The 15,679-nt window shown below is 45.5% G+C and overlaps 1 gene segment (V, D, J or C); it reads right to left on the bottom strand.

Moving 5' to 3' along the window:
* Positions 1-299: 299 nt before the first annotated feature.
* Positions 300-15,160, bottom strand: LOC148188166 (T cell receptor alpha variable 38-2/delta variable 8-like). The segment is given in 2 exon segments: positions 300-1,054; positions 15,097-15,160. Coding segments are annotated over 2 exon segments (426 nt in total).
* Positions 15,161-15,679: the final 519 nt, after the last annotated feature.

Below are 15,679 nucleotides of genomic sequence, written 5' to 3'. Positions count from 1 at the left end.
AATGAGAGGACCTAAGATTGATCCCTGTGGTGCACCACGAGAAATCGCATCCCAATAAAGAAACATCGCAGCTTTGTTTAACCCTCTGGTATCACAATTAACTTTTTTGTCCAAATGGGTCATTTTTCACGTTTGTTTTCACAATTATTTTGGCTGTGTTCGTACATATGACATGATTTTTTGTAAGAAGGTTTTTTTCTTGATAAATTTTGAAATTCCAATTGTAATGGGTCTATAATACACTGTATACAAATTTACTACCCTTTAAGGCCATCAAGGACAAAAAAGTGTCCACTTCCAAAAACTTTCATAAAAAAATATTATATATAAATATTTTTTCCCCACTTTCTTATGTTAAATCTCTCAATCAACCTCAGTCCTAATCACAAATACCAAATAATTATACATTTTAGAGATTTTAACCCCTTTAAATGACAGTCTGATTACATGATGTCACTCCTTTTCATGAAAAATACACAGAATCAACTTCAATCCTGATCAAAACTGCCAAACATTCAAGTACTTTCAGGATTTTAACCCTTTTGATGCCAGTTTGTTTACATGAGGTTTCTGTTTTCTAAGAAAACTTTTGGTTTCTGTCTGTCCGATTTGACCTCAGTACTTTTAGAATCTGTTGTTTGAATCTCTGAACGTTATGTAGCGAGCGACTCCCTCTAGTGGATGTTGTGGAGTATTGTGTTGTCTTTGCTCATCATGTTTTTGTACACAGTTTTGGTGTTTCCTGTCACTGTGGGCTGCAGAGCACAGTAGTACACAGCAGAGTCAGACAGCTGAAGCTTCTGGATCTTCAGAGGAACTGATGTCTTGTTGATTGAAGCATCAAATCTGTCTTTCTGAAACTCTGGAGCGTTGTCTCCTGTTTTTGAGTAACGCTTCAGCATGTACTTCGGGTACTGATTGGCTTCTTGTTTGTACCAGAACAAAGCTGGATCTGCACTACTGGTCTCAAAAGTACAGCTCAGTGTGAGCGTCTGTCCTTCAGTAGCGATGACATCTCCTGTTGGCTGCATCACTCTGTCTTCTCCTTTACACTCTGAGGAAGAAGAGAAGATGCAGAGGAAGAGATGAATCAATAAAGGTGATTGATTAAAGGAGAACCATCAGCAGGTTTAGAGTTTCCTAGACAGAGTAAAGATGTAGTAGTTTGTATGTTACCAAAGAAAAGAGCAGCAAGAATAATCCACAGCCAATGCTCCATCTCTACAACAAGGTTTAAATCAGCAGGAGAAAGTAGCTGATGTTCAACATTCAGTCTGAGAATTGTTCTCTTCACAGCAGCACTTATTATTGACTGAATGGTTGAACACAGTGCAGAAGTAGTGCACCGCCTACTTGATAATGTCGCCCTCTAGTGGAGGTCAAAAGTTGAGTACGACAGTGTGGAAAAAAGTGTGTCAGCTTGTGTTTTTGTACAGAGACTGTGGGTTTGCTGTCACTGTGGGCCTCACAGCACAGTAGTACACAGCAGAGTCTGTCACTGCAGCAGAGGAGATGCTCATGTTGATTTCTTTGTTCTCCACTTTAATCGTCAGTCTGGGAATTCGAGAAATTATTATTCCTCCTGATCCTGAATGAGAGATGATGAACTCTGGTGGTTTTCCTGGATATTGTCGATACCAGAAAAAATTGTCATTGCCATCAGCTTGTTTGTAGTATGTGTAGGACAGAGTAACAGTGCTGCCTTCTAAACTGGACTCTTCATTGTTGACTGGAGTGAGTTCATCACAGCTGACACCTGAAGGAAGAGAAAACTCTGTTATTTCATGTTTCAATCAATGATTCACATTCAGGTGTTATTGGCATGAAACTTTTTCAGACTGTATAATTGAACGTACCTGTTAGTATGGACAGAAACAGCAGAGTAAACCCACAGTGCTGCAGTGACAGCATGTTGAATAAAGGTGATGTTGATGGTTTGTGTATTGAACTCTGTTGAATATAGAAGTTCCTCTCTCTTCTATAGTTCAGGAACAGCTTAGCTCCTCCCTGAGTCTCTCCGTCTCCTCTCACATCTGTATTTTCACTTCTCTCTGTTACACTATATCCTGGTTATTAGACTGGTAGCAGCATTTTGTAGCAGTTAGAGGTGGAAAGTTTATTTGTCTTCCTCTGGAGTTTCTAGTATCACTTTATTTTACAAAGGTCTGGACATCAGTACTTTTATTAAAGCAGCTGCCATTGTTACTGGATTAGAATCACATACTGTCAGCTAAACACTGAATGCTGTAATTAAACATAATTTTGTCCAAACGTAAAATTTAAATAGACAATCAGAGGACCTACGATTAAACCCTGTGGCACACCACAAGAATTCACATCCTTAAAGATCAACAGAGAAACTTGTTTTGTAAAGATCAGAACAAAATTGTATTGCAACAAGATTATTTTATTCACATTGAAGTATTTGTCAGTAGTTGAATTTAATTTGACAGTAAGTATATTAACACAGATTATTTGTTTATTGGTTTAAACAGATAAGCATTAGTTGCTACCAGGGCAACAACTAATCTTCTTGGGGTCCCACCATAAGACAGCTACATACAAGCTTACGTTCAAGAGACAGCAGGTAGTTCAGTCATTATTAGTGTGTCTCCCCCATAACCCAAATCCCCTGACCTACCCATAACCCTGTATCACCCCTTCCTGAAGAAGCACCATCCGTTTGGTGAAATATTTGATGGCAACAATAACAAGTAACAGATTCAGAATGAATCAGAATGAAACTGGACTGAAAGGGAACTCTGTTTCGATCAGGTAGGATGTCACTCAGGCACAGAAAGCAAGAGAAAATAGAAAGATATAAACCAAACAGCAGCAACTAAATACAAAAACAACATATCACATAGAAGGACTGTACCAGGTATAAGCTGCCATGTGCCATAAGACAGTCCAACCTCAATATGCAGAGCTATCCTCGACTATCACTCCTTTTTTGAAGTCCTTTTTAAAGCCTGTTTTACTGTTAGATTTTTTTTAGGAAACCTGGCAGCTTATTCCACTGAGTAATAGCACTGTACAAAACTGTTTTCTGCATAGCTTGTTCTAGGAGCTGGAAATGCAATATTAACATTCATGACCTTTGTAGTTACATGATATCTGTTATTGACATATGGCGTCTTTGAGTAGAAACTTTTCGGCGTTGCCATAGTGTATATATAACGGAAAAAGACAACGACATTACTTAATAGTCTCTCCTCAACTTTTAGTCAAGAAAGAGCACGATGCATGCCTGCCATCGATGCTCGCCCTGGATGAACAGTGCAGAGCCAGATGTGCAGCTGTGTTCTGCATCAGTTGGAGCTCGTGCAGGTCTTTCCCTGGTGCACTAGACCAGATAACAGAGCAATAATCCAGATGAGGCAGAACTAATGATTGTATGACCTGTCTGACTGAATGATCAGCCATGAAACAGGCACATCTCCTAATGGTGGAAACAGCCATTCCCATTTTACTTACAATCCTGTTCATGTGATGAGACCAGTTCAACTGTTCATCAACAGCGACACCCAGAAGCTGGACCTCATGAACCTGCTCCAAAGCTAAACCTGTCACACTCAGAGACAGAGCCAGCTCATTTCTTAATGCACAATTTGAACCCAAAGTTATGCACTTTGTATTAGCTGTAGGACCGGTTCCGGGTCGCTGCTCGTGTGGTCGACCGGTAGGTTCTCAGAGCAGCGTTTTTCTGTGTTTTCTGCGCTCTTCCTCCGCAAGAGCGCATCCTGCACAGAAAACCATGCTCACAATAAGAACAAGGTAACCAGACGGGGGAAGAAAAAGTGTGGGATCAAGAAAAGACTTAAACGGGATACATGTAAACAACGGCCGCTTCCTGCCATCATCCTGGCTAATGTGCGCGCTCTCCGCAATAAAACGGACGAGCTACAAGCTAACGTCAACCACATGCATGAATATAGAACTGCCTCTATTCTTGCCTTCACTGAAACGTAGCTGAATAAGAACGACGATGATAGCACGCTGCACATCGATGGCTTCACCCCCCCCCTCAGACTCGACCGGGACAGTGAACGCACCGGTAAACAACAACATGGCGGCGTGTGTCTCTATGTAAACACACGCTGGTGCTCCACGGTCGTCGTGAGGGAGAAACTGTGCACCACTAACATTGAGCTCCTGGCTGTCTCTCTGCGCCCTTTTTATCTCCCCAGGGAATTCCCTCAGCTCTTTCTTATCCTGGTTTACATCCACCCCAGAGCAAACGCAGCTAATGCCATTGAAAACATCAGAAGTTCACTCGACAGACTGGAAAACATCTTACCAGATTCCCCCAAATTCATCCTGGGTGATTTCAACCACTGCTCTCCTGAAACATCACTCAAAGGATTTCAGCAGTACATCACCTGCACCACCCGCCGGGGGAGGATATTGGATAAATGCTATGGATCTGTCCCAGATGCATTTAGGTCCTTTGCCCTCCCCCCTCTTGGCTCTGCTGACCACCACACCATCCTGCTTGCTCCAGCTTACACACCTGTCGTTAGGAGGGCGATGAAGGTCATTAAAAGCATCAAACAGTGGACCAGCGACAGCATCCAAGCGCTGCAAGGCTGTTTTGACTCCACAGACTGGAGCAGCCTCCTAGCCCCCTCCAGGGACATAGCAGAGCAAGTGGACACTGTCACATTCTATATCAATTTCTGTGTGGACAATATAATCCCCTCCAAGACAGTCACTATATTCCCTAACAATAAACCTTGGATCACCAAAGAAATCCTCAACAAGAAAAAAAGAGTTTTCTTTACTGGCTCAGAGGCTGAAAAGAAAGAAGTCAACAGGGAAGTCAAGCGTGCCATTAAAACTGCCAAGCTGAAATACAAGAATAAGGTAGAGGAAAAATTTACCCAGGGGAACCTCCGCTCAGCTTGGCAGGGTCTAAAAACCATGGCTGCTGTAAACGTCACTGCCACCAACCACAGAACCATCCAGGTTGCAGGCAGCAGTTCTACATCTCTTCCTGATGACCTCAACTCTTTCTACACCAGGTTTGAGACGGTCAACTCCATCCAACTGGCAGAGGCAAGATCTGCACTGAAACCTGGTGACTCCACACTCACCATCAATGCAGCCGAGGTGGTAAGAGCTCTTAGGAGGACCAGAGAGACCGCTTCCCCCGGCCCAGACAACATCAGCGGCCGTGTCCTGAGGCTCTGTGCTGAGCAGCTGGGTGGTTTGTTCCAAACTCTGTTCCAGAGCTCCATGGACAACAGCACTGTCCCCCAGCTGTGGAAACACTCCACAGTCATCCCCATCCCAAAGAAAAATACCATATCAACCCTGAATGACCTCAGACCTGTGGCCCTAACCTCTCTGGTGATGAAGGCTATGGAGAGAGTCATTAAACAACACATCATCACAGCAACAGACACTCTGATGGACCCACTACAATTTGCCTACCGCACAGGCAGAGGTGTTGATGACGCAAAAGCATTCATCATCGACACCATCCACAAACATCTGGAGCAGCCCAACACATCAGCCAGACTCCTGTTTGCAGACTTTTCCTCTGCATTTAACACGCTGCAGCCTCACATTCTGGCCGACAGACTCACCTCCCGCTTCCACCTGGACAACCAGCTCACCCTGTGGATACTGGACTTTCTAACCAACAGGTCACAGAGAGTCCGAGTCAACAACACCCTCTCCAACCTCCGACACACCTCGACTGGCTCCCCTCAGGGCTGCGTGCTCTCACCTCTGCTCTTCATCCTCTACACCGATGACTGCAGATCCACACAGCCTCAGTGTCACCTGGTGAAGTATGCTGATGACACAGTCCTCCTGTCCCTGCTGTCAGGCCCCTCTCAGCACCACGGATCGGCTCTGCAGGAGTTTGTGGAATGGTGATAACTCCTGCCTTGAGCTGAACGTGGGTAAGACTAAGGAGATGGTGGTGACCTTTTCCAACAGGCAGAGACAGCTGGCCACAGCATCCTCCACCTCAATTCACGGGAAGCCAGTCGAACTAGTTGAGGAGTACAAATACCTGGGCACCATCTTTGACAGCTTGCTGAAGTTCTCCTCCAACACAGAGGAGATTCTCAAGAAATGTCAACAGCGGCAGTATCTCCTTAGGAAACTCAATTCCTTTGGAGTCAGCAGAAACATCCTGCAAACTTTTTACTACTCTTTCATTGAGAGCATCGCCACATTCTCCATTACCTGCTGGTTTTATTCAATCAGCCTCCAGAACAGAAACCGTCTGGAGAGCACCATCAGAGTCTGCTCCAAGATCACTGGACTACCAATAAGAACTCTTTCCTCATTCTGTGAACAGCAAACAGTCAGGCTAGCAAACCGAATCCTGCAGGATCCCTCTCATGCTCTCCATGCTGCATTTGAGTGGCTCCCCTCGGGACGACGCCTCCGCTGCCCAGGCTGCAGGACACAGGGAGGAGAGCAACCTTTGTCTCCAAGGCCGTTCTCCTCCTCAACTCCTCCTAACCCCCCTCTCCCTCCTCCACACACAAACCACACGGACTTTCAAAGTGGTGGAAAGGGAGAAGTCGCACCTTATCAGTGAACTCTATGTTCTTTTATTACTGTAAAATTGTACATATAGACATATTTTATTCTTATTGTATTTTTGTCTATAACAGTCACACACGCCACACAACATACATACACACAACATACACACAAACATACACACACACATACAAACATACACACACACACATCTTACAATACACACACACGCACAGACAAACATACACACCACATGCACACACACACACACGCCACACGGACTTTCAAGCTGTAAAATTGTTTTTAAGCACAATTACCTCCTTTACATGCACCTTATTATTATTATTATTATTATATTACTATTATACTTTATTCACCTATATACTGTATATACACAAATATTTAAATTATCTTTATTTTGATTTTATTTTTTTTCGCTTCTTCTTACTTTCTTTTCTTACTCTGCTTCACCCCCGTCATCACCAACCCCAGCCCCCAGCTTGTCACACACCACAGAACTTTTTCACACCCCTCTGCCGTCTCCCACCGCACCCTCCCCCCAGACTGGACTACACCTCACAGCCGACCAGGTGATGAGAGAGCTGGAGAGGCTCAACCAGAGGAAGGCTGCAGGACCTGACGGCATCAGCCCCCGGGTGCTGAAGGCATGTGCCAGCCAGCTGTGTGGTGTACTCCAGCACCTCTTCAACCTGAGCCTGCACCTTCAGAGAGTCCCAGTGCTATGGAAAACATCCTGCCTGGTCCCAGTGCCCAAGAAGAGACATCCTGTAGCACTGAACGACTTCAGGCCAATAGCACTGACCTCTCATGTTATGAAGGTCATGGAGAGACTGGTTCTAGCACATCTCAGACCACTGGTGTGCTCATCACAAGACCCCCTGCAGTTTGCATACCAGCCCCGAGTTGGTGTGGACGACGCAGTGCTGTATCTGCTGCAGAAGGCCTACTCCTCCCTGGACAGACCCAACACCTCAGTCCGCGTCCTGTTCTTCGACTTCTCCAGTGCCTTTAATACCATCCAGCCCAGACTGTTGAAGGCCAAACTGGAGGGCATGCAGGTGGACGCTCCCCTGGTCACATGGATCGGTGACTACCTGACAGGCAGACCGCAGTTTGTGAAACTGCAGAGCTGCGTGTCTGAGCGACTGACCAGCAACGTCGGGGGCCCCCCAGGGAACGGTGCTGTCCCCCTTCCTCTTCACCACCTACACTGCTGACTTCAAGTACTGCACAGAGTCGTGTCATCTCCAGATGTTTTCAGATGACACGGCCATCGTGAGCAGTGTAGAGAATGGACGGGAGGACGAGTACAGGGACCTGGTGGACCGCTTTGTCAGGTGGTGTGGGGAGAATCACCTGCAGCTGAATGTGACAAAGACTAAAGAGATGGTGGTGGACTTCAGGAGGAACAGGCCCCCACCCTCTCCTGTCTGCATCAGTGGGACTGATGGGGAAATTGTCACATCACACAAGTACCTGGGCGTCCTTCTGGACAACAAACTGGAGTGGTCCACCAACACTGAGGCAGCCTACAAGAAGGGCCTGAGTCGGCTTTACTTCCTGAGGAGACTCAGGTCCTTCAATGTCTGCAACAGGATGCTCCTGATGTTTTATCAGTCTGTTGTTGCGAGCACCATCTTCTTTGCTGTGGTGTGCTGGGGGGCAGGCATCAAGGCAAAGGATGCAAACAGACTGAACAAACTGATCAGGAAGGCAGAGTCTGTTCTTGGCTCTAAGCTTGTCTCCCTGGAGGTGGCTGAGGACAGAATGCTGGCAAAACTGCTGGCAATAACGGACAATGTCACCCATCCCCTCCATAAGACACTGGACAAGCTGAAGAGTAGCTTCAGCAACAGACTCCTCCAACCCCGCTGTCTGAGGGAGCGATACAGGAAATCATTCCTGCCTGCTGCCATCAGACTGTTCAACACATCCACCTCTGTCAGACCTGCGGTCACTGTCACTGAACTGGACTAAACTCTGTCACTGCACATCCAAACAGTACAGACTGCAGTATGTGTGTATGCATATCATGTATATATATGTACAAATATATAACATCGGATCGTCGCCTGTATTGTATTATAAATATTATATTATACATCACTATATATATATATACCATTATTATTCTATCATTATTATTATATTATATTATACATAACATTGGTCATCAGACATAAAAATGTCAAGTGCTAATGTCATGTTGCTGATACTATTATTAATATTAGTATTATGGATATTATTACTACTATTATTATTATTATTATTACTACTATTATTAATACTATCACTACTATATGTGATACTAAACTATGTGTGCGATGCCTTCAAACTGATGTTATTACCATTATTAGTATTATATGTACACCTCTAAATATTCCCCTTATTCTGCTGTCATCATTACCATGCTCATGTGTATCCTTACCATCATCAGATTGCACCTTACCACTGCATTTGCACTACCTCAGTACTCTTTTGCACTACCTCAGTATTCTTTTGCACTACATCAGTACTCTTTTGCACTACCTCAGCATTCTATTTATTCTATTTTTATATATTTATGTCTATTTCTATCTTCTATTATTCTTCTTATTTTTCTGTGTATGTCTCTGTATGTCTTACGTGCCAAGCTGCTGTGACAACTAAATTTCCCTCCGGGGATCAATAAAGTCATCTAAGTCTAAGTCTAAGTCTAAGTTCATCTTTACCTTATTGCTTGTCATGCTGCTCTGTGTGCCTTGAATTGCCCCCTGGGGACAAATAAAGTTTTTTGAATAGAATTGAATTGAATTGACCAGCTTCTTGTTATCTACCCAGTTAGATGCACATTGCAGTTTGCTTTGGAGTGTTTTTTTTTTTTTAATTAATAGGATCAGGCTATGAACTGACTGGTACATTTGCGACTCATCAGCGTGTGGATCCTCCCACAGTGTTTGATTAGCAGCTGTAACCACAGTGACTCTGATCCAACAGGAACCATCAGAATCCATCTGATATGACGCTGTGGTTTGAATACCACTTCCCTCCTCTTTGAAGAGGAGTCAGATATCTGTGTTGAGCTTTTTGTACAGCCTCTCCTACACTTTGTATCACTGTGTTTCTAGAGCACAGTAGTACAGAGCAGAGTCTGCCAGGGTTAGTGTGCTTATGGTCAGCTCTGTTGAGTCCGCCGTTGTCTCGGATCCATATTTGACCTCATCAGGAATATGTTGACCTGTGCTGTCTTTTGCTCCTTTCCAGAGTATAAACTGAGGCGCCTGAAGGTCAGAGTGATGTTTGTACCAATAAAGGTAAACACCGTCTGCAGTTGTCTCATATTCACATCTGAGTCTGACAGATTCTCCTTCTCTTCCACTGACTTCTCGTCCTACAGGAGAGATTTTGTCTCCAGCTGTTAGTCCTGGAAAAAGCAGAGAAAATGAATCCATTAGACTGACATTGTTGATGAGGCTGAGAGGAGAAGACAGTGGAAAATGTCACCTGTACAGTGTTACTCTGTGGACAGAAACAGCTCAACAAATGAGAGATTTCTGCTGTCAACTCCAGTTTCTATAAATCTTTAGAAAATGATCAAACATGTAGTAGTTTGTATGTTACCAAAGAAAAGAGCAGCAAGAATAATCCACAGCCAATGCTCCATCTCTACAAGGTTTAAATCAGCAGGAGAAAGTAGCTGATGTTCAACATTCAGTCTGAGAATTGTTCTCTTCACAGCAGCACTTATTATTGACTGAATGGTTGAACACAGTGCAGAAGTAGTGCACCGCCTACTTGATAATGTCGCCCTCTAGTGGAGGTCAAAGGTTGAGTACGACAGTGTGGAAAAAAGTGTGTCAGCTTGTGTTTTTGTACAGAGACTGTGGGTTTGCTGTCACTGTGGGCCTCACAGCACAGTAGTACACAGCAGAGTCTGTCACTGCAGCAGAGGAGATGCTCATGTTGATTTCTTTGTTCTCCACTTTAATCGTCAGTCTGGAGATTTGAGAGTTTAGTATTCCTCCTGATCCTGAATGAGAGATGATGAACTCTGGTGGTTTTCCTGGATATTGCCGATACCAGAAGAAATAATCAGTGTTAGCAGCAGCTTTGTGGTATGTGTAGGACAGAGTAACAGTGCTGCCTTCTAAACTGGACTCTTCATTGTTGACTGGAGTGAGTTCATCACAGCTGACACCTGAAGGAAGAGAAAACTGTTATTTCATGTTTCAATCAATGATTCACATTCAGGTGTTATTGGCATGAAACTTTTTCAGACTGTATAATTGAACGTACCTGTTAGTATGGACAGAAACAGCAGAGTAAACCCACAGTGCTGCAGTGACAGCATGTTGAATAAAGGTGATGTTGATGGTTTGTGTATTGAACTCTGTTGAATATAGAAGTTCCTCTCTCTTCTATAGTTCAGGAACAGCTTAGCTCCTCCCTGAGTCTCTCCGTCTCCTCTCACATCTGTATTTTCACTTCTCTCAGTTACTCTTCCTCTACCTTCACCTCTGGAAACGACTCGGATGCTGCAGTCCCCTTCATATAAATCATGTTTCACTCATGCTGGATAGAGAAAGTGTTTTATATTGTTGTCTGTCAGAGGAGAGAAACATTTTTGGATTCACATTTCAGCTGCACTCAGTTTTTCCACATTAAAAATATGAGATTAGTCTTTTCGAGTTACCAGCGATGTTCCTCTGGGTTCTGTTTTGGGCCCCTTCTATTTAGTATTTACCTTCTACCTGGTGGCCAAATTTTTGGGAAACCAGCCATTCAGTTTTTTTGTGACTCAGATGACACTCTGCTGTATCTATCCACCAAGCAAACCTCCACTCTTCTGCCCACCTCCCTCTCCGAATGCTTACTGGAAAGTCATTCTTGGCTCTTATACAACGTTCTTGAACACAACAGTCAGTGAGTTTACGTGCAGCGATAAGTGGAGTCACGGTCAAAGCTCCATGAGGCCATTTGATTGGACTACTGTTTCCCAGTATACCAGCACCGGGGGAGAATTGATGCTTTCACAAAAGTTTTTTGCATTCAAATTATTTCCATCCATCCATCCATCCATTTTCTTCCGCTTATCCGGGGTCGGGTCACGGGGGCAGCAGCCTAGACAGGGAAGCCCAGACTTCCCTCTCCCTGGCCACTTTGTCCAGCTCTTCCCGGGGGATCCCGAGGCGTTCCCAGGCTGTGAGACGTAGTATCTCCAGTGTGTCCTGGGTCTTCCCCGGGGCCTCCTTCCGGTGGGACGTGCCCTGAACACCTCACCAGGGAGGCGTCCTGGAGGCATCCTAATTAGATGCCCGAGCCACCTCATCTGGCTCTTCTCAACGTGCAGGAGCAGCGGCTCTCCTCCGAGCTCCTCCCGGATGACCGAGCTTCTCGCCCTATCTCTAAGGGAGAGCCCAGCCGCCCTATGGAGGAAGCTCATTTCGGCCGCTTGTACCCGCAATCTTGTTCTTTCGGTCACTACCCAAATCTCGTGACCGTAGGTGAGGGTAGGAATGATGATCGACCGGTAAATCGAGAGCTTTGCCTTTCGGCTCAGCTCCCTCTTCACCACGACAGATCGGTGCAGAGTCCGCATTACTGCAGATGCTGCACCGATCCACCTGTCGATCTCCCACTCCACCCTTCCCTCACTCGTGAACAAGACCTTGAGGTACTTAATCTCCTCCTCTTGGGGCAGGACTTCTTCCTCGATCCGGAAGGAGCACGCCACCCTTTTTCGGCTGAGAGCCATGGCCTCGAATTTGGAGGTGCTGATTCTCTTCCCGGCTGCTTCACACTCGGCTGCGAACCGATCCAGTGAGAGCTGAAGGTCACGGCCTGATGAAGCCAACAGGACCACATCATCTGCAAAGAGCAGAGACCCAGTCCTGAGGTCACCAAACCGGACCCCCTCAACACCCTGACTGCGTCTAGAAATTCTGTCTATAAAAGTTATGAACAGAATCGGTGACAAAGGGCAGCCCTGGCGGAGTCCAACCCTCACTGGAAACGAGTTCGACGTACTGCCGGCAATGTGGACCAAGCTCTGGCACCAGTCATACAGGGAAGGGACAGCCCATATCAGGGGGTCCGAAACCCTATATTCCCGGAGAACCCCCCACAGGACTCCCCGAGGGACACGGTCGAATGCCTTCTCCAAGTCCACAAAGCACATGTGGACTAGTTGGGCAAACTCCCATGCCCCCTCAAGGACCCTGCCAAGGGTCCAGAGCTGGTCCACAGTTCCACGACCGGGGCGAAAACCGCATTGCTCCTACTGAATCCAGGGTTCGACTATCCGGCGGACCCTACTCTCCAGTACCCCGAATAGACCTTACCAGGGAGGCTGAGGAGGTGTGGTGTTCGTTATGGACAATCTGTGGTGAGCACCGAAGTCCAATAACAAAACACCACTCGGGTTCAGATCGGGGGGGCCCTTCCTCCCGATCATGCCCCTCCAGGTCTCACTGTCGTTGCCAACATGAGCGTTGAAGTCCCCCAGCAGAACAAGGGAGTCTCCAGAAGGAGCACTCTCCAGCACCCCCTCTAAGGACTCCAAAAACAGCGGATACTCTGAACTGCTGTTTGGACCATAGGCACAAACAACAGTCAGGATCCGTCCCCCAACCCGAAGGTGGATGGAGGCTACCCTCTCATTCACCGGGGTAAACTCCAACGTACAGGCACCGAGCCGGGGGGCAATAAGTATTGCCACCCCAGCCCGGCGCCTCTCACCAGTGGCAACTCCAGAGTGTAAGAGAGTCCATCCCCTCTCGAGAAGACTGGTTCTGGAGCTCATGCTGTGTGTCGAGGTGAGGCCGACTGTATCTACTAGGAACTTCTCAGCCTCGCGAACCAGCTCAGGCTCCTTCCCCACCAGAGAGGTGACGTTCCACGTCCCCAGAGCTAGCTTCTGCAGCCGAGGATTGGACCGCCAAGGTCCCCGCCTTCGGCTGCCACCCAGCTTACATGGCACCCGACCCCTATGGCCCCTCCTACGGGTGGTGAGCCCACGGGAAGGAGGTCCAATGTCACCTCTTCGGGCTGTGCCCGGCCGGGGCCCATGGGTAAAGGCCCGGCGACCAGGAGCTCGCCATCGAGCCCCACCCCCAGGCCTGGCTCCGGGGGGGGACCCCGGTGACCCACGTCTGGGCAAGGGAAACTCTGGACCATTTGTTGTCTTTATCATAAGGGTCTTGTGAGCTACACTTTGTCTGGTCCCTCCCCTAGGACCTGTTTGCCATGGGTGACATCGGTGGCATAAAACCCCCAACAACTGAGCTCCTAGGATCACTGGGACACGCAAACCCCTCCACCACGATAAGGTGGTAGCTCAGGGAGGGGTCAAATTATTTCAGAATATAAAAAATAATTTGTTCCATGTCATCATATCATCCACAGTTCAGTCAGAAAATTCTGCTGGATGTGGGTTTTGTTATTAAATAAGAAATATATGCTGTAGTTTGGTTTTGATCACCCTAACAGTATTGTGAAATGAGCCAAAGTGAGAGCAGGCAGAGTTAAACTCAACGCTCCAATGAGTAATATGAACAAAATTGCCATTGACTATACATCTGTGTAAAAATAGGTTCTAAAAACCTGAGTGGATATATTTCAGAGACGGTCTTTCCCAGATGAACACTGGGAATGTAACGGCAGTCATATATTACATTAATAGATAGTCAACAGACAGTCCAGCTGCTCAAAACATTAAAATTCAAAACTCTGCTTCAGCATAAACATGGTATGATATTTCTAACAATAATATGTCTTTTTTGTTTTCATAATCCTCCAAAACCGGTTGGGTCATGTTAGTGCAAAACAACATTAAACTGATCAGATACTGGATACAGACTGTTCTGTTGCATGTTGACGATCCTTGAGCAACAAATGAAACATTCAGAGAAATATTTTGTGGTAAAAGTTATTCATGTTTTTTGTCCTGTTTGATTTGTCCACTGGACCAGACTGTCAGGTTTTGCAAACCGGTTGATATTTTAGAAATCAAACAGCAGTGAAGACAGAGGACACCTTTGGTCTCTGTCTGTCCGATCTGACCTCAGTACTTTTAGGATCTGTTGTTTGAGTCTCTGAACGTTATGTAGCGAGTGACTCCCTCTAGTGGATGTTGTGGAGTATTGTGTTGACTTTGCTCACCGTGTTTTTGTACACAGTTTTGGTGTTTCCTGTCACTGTGGGCTGCAGAGCACAGTAGTACACAGCAGAGTCAGACAGCTGAAGCTTCTGGATCTTCAGAGGAACTGATATCTTGTTGATTGAAGCATCAAATCTGTCTTTCTGAAACTCTGGAGCGTTGTCTCCTGTTTTTGAGTATCGCTTCAGCATGTACTTCAGGTACTGATTCACTTCTTGTTTGTACCAGAACAATGTTGGACCTGCATTACTGGTCTCAAAAGTACAGCTCAGTGTGAGTGTCTGTCCTTCAGTAGCGATGACATCTCCTTTTGGCTGCATGACTCTGTCATCTCCTTTACACTCTGAGGAAGAAGAGAAGATGCAGAGGAAGAGATGAATCAATAAAGGTGATTGATTAAAGGAGAACCATCAGCAGGGTTAAACAGTTACCTAGACAGAGAGTCAGAATCAGGATGTTTCTCAGCCAGTGTTTCATGTCTGCAGTGAGAGGGGAGGACAGAGAGGAAGATCAGTGATGCTCTGATGGATCTGGGCCTTCACATCATTGGTCCTTCGTCTTCATCATGTGATGAGGAACTCTCAACATTTACGTCTCTTTCAGCATCATGAAATCATGGTCAGGACTCTCAAAGATCAGAATCACAAATACTTTATTGATCTCTGGGGGTAAATCGTGGTTTCTTACAGTTGCTCTGATGCCAGCATGGAGAAGTATTAAAAGTAGAAATAAGTACAAACGCAAGTATGTAAAATATAAATGTAAACAAGGAAATACAGTATTTGTAATCAATTAGCAAAAAATGTAAATATTTAAATATTTCAAAAATAAAGTATGTGTATTATGCCGAGTGTGGGCGCAAAAATACAAATATAAATAAATCTAGCAATATGCAATAAGCACTTATATGTGATCATGTGCTGAGTGTGTAAAGTGTGTAAAATCTAAAATTGTGACTTATGCTACGATGCAATGTATAAAACTAGGATATAAGTTCAAAATATAAATAAGTGT

This window comes from Plectropomus leopardus, chromosome 12 (assembly GCF_026936395.1).
Source record: "Plectropomus leopardus strain MGB_pleo_1.0 chromosome 12, ASM2693639v1, whole genome shotgun sequence".
In the NCBI taxonomy this organism is placed as follows: domain Eukaryota; kingdom Metazoa; phylum Chordata; class Actinopteri; order Perciformes; family Serranidae; genus Plectropomus; species Plectropomus leopardus.
The sequence above is the reverse complement of the archived record's forward strand: the minus strand, read 5'-3'. Positions and strand labels throughout refer to the sequence as shown.